General features: G+C 51.3%; 1 protein-coding gene and 1 long non-coding RNA gene across 3 annotated transcripts; one reads left to right on the top strand and one right to left on the bottom strand.

Annotated features, from left to right (window-relative positions):
• HAS1 (hyaluronan synthase 1) lies at positions 1-11,273 on the top strand. Of its 2 annotated transcripts, none has more exons than XM_035283977.3 (5): positions 1-67; positions 4,236-4,940; positions 6,868-7,093; positions 7,663-7,795; positions 10,281-11,273. In XM_035283977.3, the coding sequence occupies exons 1-5, from the start codon at positions 59-61 to the stop codon at positions 10,954-10,956; spliced, it is 1,749 nt and encodes a 582-aa protein (XP_035139868.2). In that variant the 5' UTR covers positions 1-58; the 3' UTR covers positions 10,957-11,273. The 2 variants fall into 2 exon arrangements, with proteins under 2 accessions (XP_035139868.2, XP_035139867.2); XM_035283976.3 differs by having other exon boundaries at positions 4,233-4,940.
• LOC118150087 (uncharacterized) lies at positions 2,767-4,811 on the bottom strand. The gene is made up of 3 exons (XR_004737930.3): positions 4,449-4,811; positions 3,636-3,760; positions 2,767-3,224 (listed from the first exon to the last, which is right to left on the bottom strand). It is a non-coding gene; the product is annotated as an uncharacterized LOC118150087 (long non-coding RNA).
• Positions 11,274-11,746: the final 473 nt, after the last annotated feature.

The following is an 11,746-nucleotide window of genomic DNA, read 5'->3' as shown; positions in this document are numbered from 1 at the left end:
ACAGAGAGGCTGGGAGAGCAAGCCGGAGAGAAGAGAGAGCCTGGTCAGACCCACTGCGATGAGACAGGTGTGTGTGTGTGTGTGTGTATACAGCCATGTGGGAGAAACTAGTGCCATATGTGTGACCACGTGTTAGGGAACTGTGTGTATGTGATTCCATGTGTATATCCATGTGCGTGTCAGTGACCACATGTGTGTGGGGGACAGCGAGCATGTGAGGCCGAGTGTGCAGGTTTCCATCTCTGGGTATACACTGCCGTGTGTGGGCGGCCATCACAAGTACGTGTAGGTGAGACGTGACATGTCCGTATTTCTGTACCTGTGTATCTTGCTATAAATTCGGGTATGTCTGTGCTCCCCAGGAGGCAGAGAGAAAGAGCAAGTGGAAGAGGCTGAGTGAGAGAGTTGGATTTGCCTGTGGCACATGGGAATGGATTTCTGTTTCGTGTGCTCAATAGCTACTAAGTTGAACCAAATGAAATCGCTGACACTGAGCTGCTCTAAACTTGTGAGAATGGCAGTTTCATCTGGCTCAGTATCAATTGACAGTCAGCTGCTATTTCTCTTGCAATCTTCCCTGTGTACCCCATTGCCCCAGACTCTCAGGTGGGTCTCTGTGTGTTTGTGGCCACGGGGGCATCCCTTCCTGGTGTGCATTTTCCTACAGAGGGGTGTGAGTCTGCAGGTTCACCTGTGTGGCTGTCGGTGGGGGTCGCGGGATCACTGCATTTGGCCTGAGTGGGTGTCTGGGGTCGTCCTGTAGAACCCGAGTATTTTCATTCTGTGTGTGAGTTCACGTGTGGGGGGTGTGTCTACACGTGTGCTCATCTGTGTTTCTGGAATTACAACCTTCTGGATCCCCGGCATGAATTGCGCTGTCCTCGGGAACTAAGGCAGGGCCAGGTTTGAGGCAAAGGAAGAGAGAAGGAGGATTCAGAAAGAAAGAATAATGTTTAACGTTGAGAGCTTAAAAGCTCCATCTCAGCTTTGTCCTGTAGAAACAAAGCATAATCCACGCTATCTAATTTAAACTTCTCTTGTAGCCACATTTGAAAAAACAAAAACAAAATTGTGAAATTAATCTTAATAATGTATTTTTATTTAACCCAGTGTGTCAGGGGCCAGCACATTTTTTCTGGTAAAGGGCCCAATATTAAATATTTGAGGCTTTTAGGGGCCATCTGGTCTATTTTGAAAGTGCTCAACTTTGATGTTGTAAAAGTGGAATCAGCCACAGATGACGTATAAACAATTGAATGTGGTTGTGTGCATATAAAACTTCATCTAAGGACACTGAAATCTGAATTCCATATTTTTCATGCTCTACAAACTATCATTCTTCTTTTGGCTTTAAAAAACCATCTAAAGGCCGGGCGCGGTGGCTCACGCCTGTAATCCCAGCACTTTGGGAGGCCGAGGTGGGTGGATCACGAGGTCAAGAGATCGAGACCATGCTGGTCAACATGGTGAAACCCCGTCTCTACTAAAAATACAAAAAATTAGCTGGGCACGGTGGCGCGTGCCTGTAATCCCAGCTACTCAGGAGGCTGAGGCAGGAGAATTGCCTGAACCCAGGAGGCGGAGGTTGCGGTGAGTCGAGATCGCGCCATTGCACTCCAGCCTGGGTAACAAGAGCGAAACTCCGTCTCAAAACAAAGCAAAACAAAACAACAACAACAAAAAAACCATCTAAAAACAAAAAAAATTCTTAGGTCGCAGGCTGTAGCAGGTCTTAGCATGCCAAGCCCTGCTGTGTATAAGATATGATCATTTCAATACAGAATCAATATATGTGAATGAGATATTTTACTTTCTTTTCCCCAGACGTGGGCTTCAAAATCCAGTGTGTTTCTATGGCACTTCTCACTTCCATGTTACCTTTCCACTGGAAACACCTGATCTGTGTTTAGATTTTATACACTTCACAGTTATCCAAGGAGCACCCTAGATGGGACGTGTTCCAAACATACTTAAACGCTTTCCAATAACCGAATCAAGTAAGAGCTTTTAAATTTAAGTGAATTAAAATTAAATACAATTAAAAACAATTGCTGGGCAACACTGGCTGCATTTCAAGTGCTCGGTAGACACGTGGCTGGTGGTACCTGTATTGGACACAAAGGTCTCCAGCTTAACGACGCATTTAAATAACCCACAGTCAGCCTAGGAGGCAGGAAGTGGTGGCATAGGAGGCAGTTTAGCACAGAGGAGACGCCAGAGCCAGACTGCCTGAATTTGACCCGACTCTGCTTGGTACCTGAGGGACGTTGGGTAAAAGTATTTGCCTCTCTGTGTCTCAGCTTCCTCATCTGTAACAGGAGACAGTAAAGGTACCTGCCTTATAAGGTTATTGTAGAGACCGGGTGAAGTAGCTCACGCCTATAATCCCAGCACTTTGGGGAGGGCAAGGCAGGAGGATCGCTTGAGCTCGGGAGTTCGAGACCAGCCTGGGCAACACAGCAAGATCCTGTCTCAATAATAATAATTATGATTATTTGGATACGGAGCCTCACGCTGTCACCCAGGCTGATGTGCAATGGCGCCCTCTCAGCTCACTGCAACCTCCACCTCCTGGGTTCAAGAGATTCTCCTGCCCCAGCCTCCTGAGTAGCTGGGACCACAGGTGTGCACTACCACGCTTGGCTAATTTTTAAATTTTGGTTTCACAATGTTAGCCAGGCTGGTCTCGAACTCCTAACTCAGGTGATCCACCTGCCTCAGCATCCCAAAGTGCTGGGATTACAGGCGTGAGCCACAGTGCCTTGCCTCCTGTCAACTAAAAAAAAAAAAAAAAAAAAAAAATATATATATATATATATGAAATAAGGTTGTTGGAGAGTAGTGTCTGGCACACAAAAAGTACCTTTCCCTGATTCTGAGCTCTTCCAGCAGCATTTACTGGGGCACCTGGGGTTCCGCTTGGGAGTTGGGCAGTGGAAAAGGAGAACCTGGCTGTGCCTCTGGAAAGTCAGAGAGAAGATTCCTCCACCGCGGGCTGCTGACCTTGTGCCAGCCACCCTGCCTGGCTACTCTGTCCCCGGTTTGGCCACCTGTACGGGGGTAGTGAGCACTATCTATCCCCCAGGGCTCTCCTGAGGGCTAAAGCCAGTGTATTAGGTTGAGGTTTAGCGATTCAATTCCCAGGGTTCAAATCCTGGCTCCTCTTCTTTCCAGGGATGACCTTGGGCAAGCTGCTGAACCTCTGTGTGACTCAGTTGCCTCATCTGTAGAATGGGGATAATATAGCAGTACTACCTTAGAGCGCTGTTGTAAGGATTAAGATAAATTGGTTCATCGAAAAGGCTTAGAGCAGGGACTTGTACACAGCATTTTGGTTTCTTCGTACATGTGATTATTACTGTCTCAACCCTAAGAAACTTTTGATTGGGAGATAAATCCTCATTTTATGTGCCACTAAGAAAGAGGAGGGAAACACCCTGGTAATTAAATTGTGACACTCCATTGCATGTAATCGTCCTCATGGATTTAAGAGATTTCGAAACGAGGAAAAAAAATTGTATTAGAAGGAACAAAATCAGGCTGGGCTTGGTGGCTTATGCCTGTATTCGCAGCACTATGGGAGACTGGGGCCTGGGCAACATAGTATGACTCCTAATTTTTTTTTTTTTAATTACCAAGTCATGGTGACTCCAGCCTTGTGGTCCTGGCTCCTTGGGAGGCTGGGGTGGGAGGATCACTTGAGCTCAGGAAGCCAAGGCTGCAGTGGGTAGAGATGGTGACACTGGGCTGGAGTGAGACCCTGTCTCAAAAGAAAAAGAAGAAAGGAGAGAGAAAGAGAGAAAGGGAGAGCAAGTGAGAGAGACAGAAAGAAAAGAGACAGACACAGAAAGAGAAAAAGAGAAAAAGAAAGAAAAAGAGGAAGGAAGAAAGGAAGTGGAGGGAGGGAGGAAGGGACAGAGGCAGGGAGGGAGGGAGGAAGGAAGGGAGGGAGGGAGGAAGGAAGGAAGGAAGGGAGGAATGGAGGGAGGGAGGAATGGAGGGAGGGAGGGAAGAAGGGACGGAGGGAGGGAGGGAAGGAGGAAGGAAGGGAGGGAGGGAGGGACGGAGGGAGGGAGGGAAGGAGGAAGGAAGGATGGAAGGGAGGGAGGGAGAAAGGAAGGGAGGGAGGGAGGGAGGAAGGGACGGAGGGAAGGAGGGATTTTGTAATCTTCTCTCGGAGGAGGCCCTCGGGACTCACTCCCCTTCCCTTCCCTTCCCCTCTCGGCTCCCAGCAGGACGCGCCCAAGCCCACCCCTGCAGCCCGTCGCTGCTCCGGCCTGGCCCGGCGGGTGCTGACCATCGCCTTCGCGCTGCTCATCCTGGGCCTCATGACCTGGGCCTACGCCGCCGGGGTGCCGCTGGCCTCCGACAGCTACGGCCTCCTGGCCTTCGGCCTCTACGGGGCCTTCCTCTCGGCGCACCTGGTGGCGCAGAGCCTCTTCGCGTACCTGGAGCACCGGCGGGTGGCGGCGGCGGCGCGGCGCGCGGCGGCACGGGGGCCCCTGGAGGCAGCCACGGCGCGCAGCGTGGCACTGACCATCTCCGCCTACCAGGAGGACCCCGCGTACCTGCGCCAGTGCCTGGCGTCCGCGCGCGCCCTGCTGTACCCGCGCGCGAGGCTGCGCGTCCTCATGGTGGTGGACGGCAACCGCGCCGAGGACCTCTACATGGTCGACATGTTCCGCGAGGTCTTCGCCGACGAGGACCCCGCCACGTACGTGTGGGACGGCAACTACCACCAGCCCTGGGAACCCGCGGCGGCGGGCGCGGTGGGCGCCGGAGCCTACCGGGAGGTGGAGGCGGAGGATCCCGGGCGGTTGGCGGTGGAGGCGCTGGTGAGGACGCGCAGGTGCGTGTGCGTGGCGCAGCGCTGGGGCGGCAAGCGCGAGGTCATGTACACGGCCTTCAAGGCGCTCGGAGACTCGGTGGACTACGTGCAGGTGAGTGGAGGCGCCCTCAGCCCACCCGTGACCCGAACAGCCGAATCCCACGTTCCTGGGGTCTTTCCTTCAGTGTTCGGATTCGAATGAATCTCTCCGTTTCTTTCTTCATTCATCCGTGCGGTGGAGAGATTCTTTCCGTCACTCATCCATTCATCACCCATCTACCCCTTTTCCAACATGGAGAGCGGTCGTTCATTTGTTGATTCATTTACTCATTCAGTTTAGAGGCGTTCTTTCCTCTCTTCGTTCACTTGCACATTCCAGGAAGAGGCAGTTTCACTCATTCTTGACTCATCCATTCATCTATCCATATAGAGATTGGTTTGTTCATTCATCCACTGATTCAATTATCCATCCATTCGATGAAAAATTCAGTTCTTCCTTTCTTCATTCAGTGTAGAAACTCTTCCTCACTCATTCATTCATCCATCCATGTATCCATTCAGTCTGGAGAACGTTCATTTTTTAATTCCTTTATGCATTCCATATAGAGTCATTTCTTCCTTTCTTTGTTTACCCACCCATTGGAGGCAGATACTTCATTTCACTTATTCATTCACTATAGAGATTCGTTCATCTATCCATCCATCCATCCATCCATCCACTTTTCCATTCATTCAATATAGGATTAAGTTCTTCCTTACTTCATTCCGTGTAGAAACGCGTTTCTTCACTCATTCACGCACCCATCTATCCATCCGATATGGAGATTATTTACTCATTTATTCATTCATCTATTAAATGTCGAGATTTGTTCCCTTTCTTCTTTCCTTCTTCCCTCCCTCCCTTTGCCCTTCTTCAGCGTTGAGATTATTTCATTCATGCATCCAACCATCTATTCAATACAGAGATTAATTTCACTTATTTACTCATTTGTCCGTTGCCTTTGGTGTAGCAATTTTTTTTTTTTTTTTTTTTTTTTTTTTTTTTTTAGACAGAGTCTCACTCTGTCGCCCAGGCTGGAGTGCAAAGGCACGATTTTGGCTCACTGCAACCTCCATCTCCTGGGTTCAAGCGATTATTCCACCTCAGTCTCCCCAGTAGCTGGGATTACAGGCACCCGCCATCATGCCCAGCTAATTTTTTGCATTTTTGTAGAGACAGAGTTTCACCATGTTGTCCAGGCTGGTCTCAAACTCCTGACCTCAGGTGATCTGCCCACCTTGGCCTCCCAAAGTGCTGGGATTACAGGCATAAGCCACCGTGCCCCGCCTGGTGTGGCGATTCTAATGCACTGTATTAGTTTTCCATTGCTGCATAACAAGTTACACATTTATTATCTCATAGTTTCTATGACTCAAGAGTCAGCACAACTCAACTGGGTCCTCTTTTCAGGATATCACCAGGTTGCAGTCAAGGCGTCAGCTGGAGCTGGGTCTTTTTAAGGCTTATGTGCTCGTTGGTTGGCAGAGGGCATTTTCCCGCAGCCACAGAACTCGTGGTAGCAGTAGTGTGCCTCTTGAAGGCCAGCAAGGAGAGCCTCTGACTTGCGGATCTGCATTTAAAGGGTTCTCCTGTTTGGACCAGGCCTACCCAGGATAACCGTCTTTTCGTTAACTTATAGTCAGTCAAGAGATTTGGGGACTTAATTACATTGCAAAACCCATTCACCGTTTCCACATTAGGTAATAGAATCATGGCAGTTGTATCTTGTAACTTCTGCCATATTCTATAGCTTAGTAGGAAGTTAGGGGTCACACACCAGAGGAGACTGTATATGTCTTATGGTTCATGTTCATATAAGGATGTGCATCTGGAAGTACATGTTAAACTGTGATTACACATTGAAAATGACTAAAAGTCTCAAAATTACGTTCAGATTGGTTGCGGAGTACCTCAGCAGCATCACATCCCCTGGTGACCCCCTTTAAGCATCAGCCTGGTGCAGGGGTCTGTGCTGATTCTGGCCTCTTCCACCACACAGGTCTGTGACTCCGACACAAGGTTGGACCCCATGGCGCTGCTGGAGCTGGTGCGGGTACTGGATGAGGACCCCCGGGTAGGGGCTGTTGGCGGGGACGTGCGGATCCTTAACCCTCTGGACTCCTGGGTCAGCTTCCTAAGCAGCCTGCGATACTGGGTAGCCTTCAACGTGGAGCGGGCTTGCCAGAGCTACTTCCACTGTGTGTCCTGCATCAGCGGTCCCCTAGGTAAGCAGGGGCAGGGATTGTGAGGGTCTTGGATGGAGTGGAAAGGGAGAAGGGAAGCTGGATGGGGCTGAGGATGTGACTGGGGTTGGGGACAAAGATGGAGCAGGGCAGGAATTGGGGATGGGATAAAACTGGAAGTTGGTGGTGAGGATGCTGCTTGGGCTCAAGCTGGGTTTGGTGTGGAGAGTGAGGTTGGAGAAGGGAAATATGGATGGGAATTGAGGTTGGGGCTGGGGAAGGAGATGGGATAGGCGTGGAGTCAAAGACAGAGTTGGAGCCAGGTTTGAGGTTGCAGTGGGTTTTGGATGGGGCTGAGAATGGATATGGGATTGGTGATGAGACTGGGGTGGGCAGGTTTGCAGTCACAGTGGGCGTGGTTCGATGACAGGCAGGTTGGAGTGGGTATGAGGTTGAGGACGGCATTGGGGCTGGAGATAGTGCTGAGATTGCGATTCTGATGACGGAGGATGGGGTTGGAACTGGAGATGGGGTTGGGGCTGGAGACGGCATTGGAGTTGGCGTTGGTGACAGCAGAGGCTGACACTCTCTCGCACCTCCCTTCCACCCAGGCCTATACAGGAACAACCTGTTGCAGCAGTTTCTTGAGGCCTGGTACAACCAGAAGTTCCTGGGCACCCACTGTACTTTTGGGGATGACCGACACCTCACTAACCGCATGCTCAGCATGGGTTATGCTACCAAGTAAGCTGAGGGGACCAGGTGGTTGGGTACGTGTAGAGGCCAATGAGTATCTCAGTGTGTGTGTGCGTGCTGGGAGTTCTCCAAATCCAAAGTAACTCACTAGACGATGGGCACTACCAAGTGAGACACTGGAGGAGAGAGGAAGATACCATAAGGGGCAGAGGGGCCATTTGCATTGAGCCCCAGTGGACTCTACCACATGAAATATTAGGGGAGAGTGAAAGTCACTATAAGGGACAAGGGTGGCATTTGCATTGAACCATGGAATGCAGTGAACCCTACCAAGAGAGGGAAGGTGAGAGTGGAGAACTCCACCCAGAATTGAGATAGGGTGACTTGGTTCTGCCATGGAGACCAAGGTGGCACAGTGGGGAGTGAAGTGGGAAGGGCGAGAAACAAATGGATGGCGTGGGATCTGACTAGTGAGAGAGCCATGGAGAAAGCATCAAGCGAGGGGCCGGGCGCGGTGGCTCACGCCTGGAATCCCAGCACTTTGGGAGGCTGAGGCGGGCAGATCACGAGACCAGCCTGACCAACATGATGAAACCCTGTCTTTACTAAAAATACAAAAATTAGCTGGGTATGATGGTGTGCACCTGTAATCCCAGCTACTCAGGAGGCTGAGGCAGGAGAATCGCTTGAACCTGGGAGGCGGAGGTTGCAGTGAGCTGAGATCGCACCACTGCACTCCAGCTTGGGCGACAGAGTGAGACTCCATCTCAAAAAAAAAATAAATAAATAAATAAAAAGGAATCAAGCGAGGGGAGAGGAGCACCCGAAGTCTATTAAGTTCTTCAGGAGAAGACAGACAGGTAATTCAGTGATTCCATGAGACTCAGGGGAGTATGAGCTAGACCAAGTGAAGTGCAGGGGAGAGTGAGTTCTGCAAAGCCAGGCCCACTGAAAGACCCAGAGAAAACTTGAGATATTCCAACGGAATCCATGTATCCATTCACTGGACAAATATTCCTTAGGTGCCTAGAATATTTAAGCTGCAGGGATATGGCAATAGACAGACGGGACACCAATCGATTACATCAGTTTGGGAGACACACAATAATTAATGAGTAGAACATACAGTATGTTAATGATATGTGTTATGGAGATAAATAATGCCGGGGGTGGGGGGATAGGAAGTTTTGGGGTAGGGAGTGAAGTGTTAAGTGGATGCCTGAGGGAGGATGCGGAGCACTGAGCTGGGGGAGTATCAGGAGAGGAGGATGGAGAGTTAACGAGGAACCCACTCACGAAAGGCTTATAGGCTTAAGGACTCTAAGATGAGGGAGCCATGGGAGGGTTTTGAGCAGAGAAGTGATACGTTGTAATGGGATTCCTCTGGCAGCTGTATTGGGTATGGACTGCAGGAGGCCAGGTCGGAAGCAGGCAGGCCATTGAGGATGCCAAGTGACGTAGCGGAAGGAGACTGGACACGGTCAAGTAATTCCCGGGATTCTAGTCTTGTGTGGGCTTGGCTGGAAACTGTGCGGGGATTGATTAATGATGTCTGCCACAACACGGGAAGGAGGCCTGATGGCTCCCTTGAGAAGTTCTAACACATAGACCGCCCAGGGTAGCAGCCACGCCCATCTTGCTCCTCACTGTAGGGCCCGCCAGTAATAGTAAGCGTGATAGTACTAGTGATGTGTTAGTGATGGTGTTAGTAATAGCGTCGGTAACCAACGTGGTATTAGAAACAGCAATAGTAACGGTATTAGTCATGGTAAAAACAGTAGCAGCTAACAGTTACTGAGCAAATACTATCTACTGGTCCAAAGCACCTGTCATTTAATCTTCATTCAGTCCTCACAATATCCTTGTCAGATAGAACCTTTTTTTTTTTTTTTTTTCCTGAGATAGAGTCTTGCTGCATTGCCCAGGCTCAGGCTGGAGTGCAGGGGCACAATCACAGCTCGTGGCAACCTCCAACTCCTGGGCCCAAGTGATCCTCCCGTCTCAGCCTCCCAAATAGCTGGGACTACAGGCACACGTCACCTGTGATGTGAGAACCCATCTCTAAAAAGAAAATAAAAAACAAAAATGCCTATTTATTTTTATTTTGATTTTTTTTAGAAATAGGGTCTCACTATGTTGCCTAGGCTGATCTTGAACTCTTAGCTTCAAGCAATTTCCCCACCTCAGCCTCCCGAAGTGTTGGGGTTACAGGCATGAGCCATTGTACCTCGCCCATTGGTGCTTACATATTTATTTGTTTATTTAGTAGACACAGGGTCTTGCTATGTTGCCCAGGCTGGTCTTGAACTCCTTATGCCTCAGCTTCCCAAAGTGCTGGGATTACAGGAGTGAGGGACTATGTCCAGGCCTAGGAACCATTGTGGACCCTAGTCTACACATGAGAACACTGAGGCCTAGAGAGGTTAAGAAACTCGCCCCCAGTGGCCATCCACAGTGGCCATTTCTGCCCCCAGAATCCTGCCCAGGCTCCAGGGAGCATGCAATGATGCCCTCATTCCTCGCCCTGGTGCAGGTACACCTCCAGGTCCCGCTGCTACTCAGAGACGCCCTCGTCCTTCCTGCGCTGGCTGAGCCAGCAGACGCGCTGGTCCAAGTCATACTTCCGCGAGTGGCTGTACAATGCGCTCTGGTGGCACCGGCATCACGCGTGGATGACCTACGAGGCGGTGGTCTCGGGCCTGTTCCCCTTCTTTGTGGCGATCACCGTGCTGCGTCTGTTCTATGCGGGCCGCCCGTGGGCGCTGCTGTGGGTGCTGCTGTGCGTGCAGGGCGTGGCGCTGGCCAAGGCGGCCTTCGCGGCCTGGCTGCGGGGCTGCCTGCGCATGGTGCTGCTGTCGCTCTACGCACCCCTCTACATGTGTGGCCTCCTGCCCGCCAAGTTCCTGGCGCTGGTCACCATGAACCAGAGTGGCTGGGGCACCTCGGGCCGGAGGAAGCTGGCCGCTAACTACGTCCCTCTGCTGCCCCTGGCGCTCTGGGCGCTGCTGCTGCTTGGGGGCCTGATCCGCAGCGTGGCACAGGAGGCCAGGGCCGACTGGAGCGGCCCTTCCCGCACAGCCGAGGCCTACCACCTGGCCGCGGGGGCTGGCGCCTACGTGGGCTACTGGGTGGTCATGTTGACGCTGTACTGGGTGGGCGTGAGGAGGCTTTGCCGGCGGCGTGCCGGGGGCTACCGTGTCCAGGTGTGAGTCCAGCCACATGAATGCTGTCTCCAGGGTCTTCAGGGGAGGCCAGTGACCACCTGCAGGGCCCCCAGCCACGAGCTTGCTGGGTGGTTCTCTGGGCCTCAGTTTCCCTCCTCTGCAAAACGAGGGGGTCAGCCCAAGATTCTTCAGTCTGGACTACATTGGGACTGGGACTTCTGGGTCTCTAGGGAAGGGTATTTATTGATCAGGATGTGGGATTTGAGGAGTGGAGGGGAAAGGGCCCTGCTTTCTCCTCGTTCTTATTTAATCTCCATTTCTACGGTGTGATTAGGATGTAATAAAGAATTTTATTTATTTTCCCCGAGCCGCCTCCTTTTTTTGAGAACTGAGGGCATTGGATGATTGAGTTGGGAGCACTGGGCTCAGTGGTGGGTGCCAGCCATTTGAACCTGGACAAGATGCTCTCCTTCCTTGGAACCTGGGGTTCCCTCTTTTGAGAACAGGGGTTATTAATCCCACGGGGCAGGGTTGGTGTGAGGGTTACATCACAACTCATTCACTGGTACTTACGAAGCACCTGTCACCTGCCTGCCGGCACTGTCAGGCACTGCAGATGGTGCTTTTGTCTCTAGTCCACCTGCTCAGAAGGCTAATTCATCCCTTTTCTCCTCAAACCTCCAGCATCTCCTCCCCTAGCCTCTTAGCTGGCTTCCTGTCTCACTGAGAAAGTAGGGGTTAGAGGGGAGGGCCAGTGGGAGGGGGAGGTGGGGAGGGATAGCCTGGGGAGAAATGCCAAATGTGGGTGAAGGGGAGAAGGAAAGAAAAGCACACT

The sequence above is a fragment of the Callithrix jacchus genome, chromosome 22 (assembly GCF_049354715.1).
Source record: "Callithrix jacchus isolate 240 chromosome 22, calJac240_pri, whole genome shotgun sequence".
Taxonomy (NCBI): Eukaryota; Metazoa; Chordata; class Mammalia; order Primates; family Cebidae; genus Callithrix; species Callithrix jacchus.
This window is presented reverse-complemented; position numbering and strand designations above follow the sequence as displayed.

What these genes read in the sequence shown, in the direction of transcription:
- HAS1 (XM_035283976.3), top strand. An exon ending in CTGCATCAGCGGTCCCCTAG is followed by an intron (nt 7,094 to 7,662) that starts GTAAGCAGGGGC and finishes CCTTCCACCCAG; the next exon opens with GCCTATACAGGAACAACCTG. An exon ending in AGCATGGGTTATGCTACCAA is followed by an intron (nt 7,796 to 10,280) that starts GTAAGCTGAGGG and finishes GCCCTGGTGCAG; the next exon opens with GTACACCTCCAGGTCCCGCT.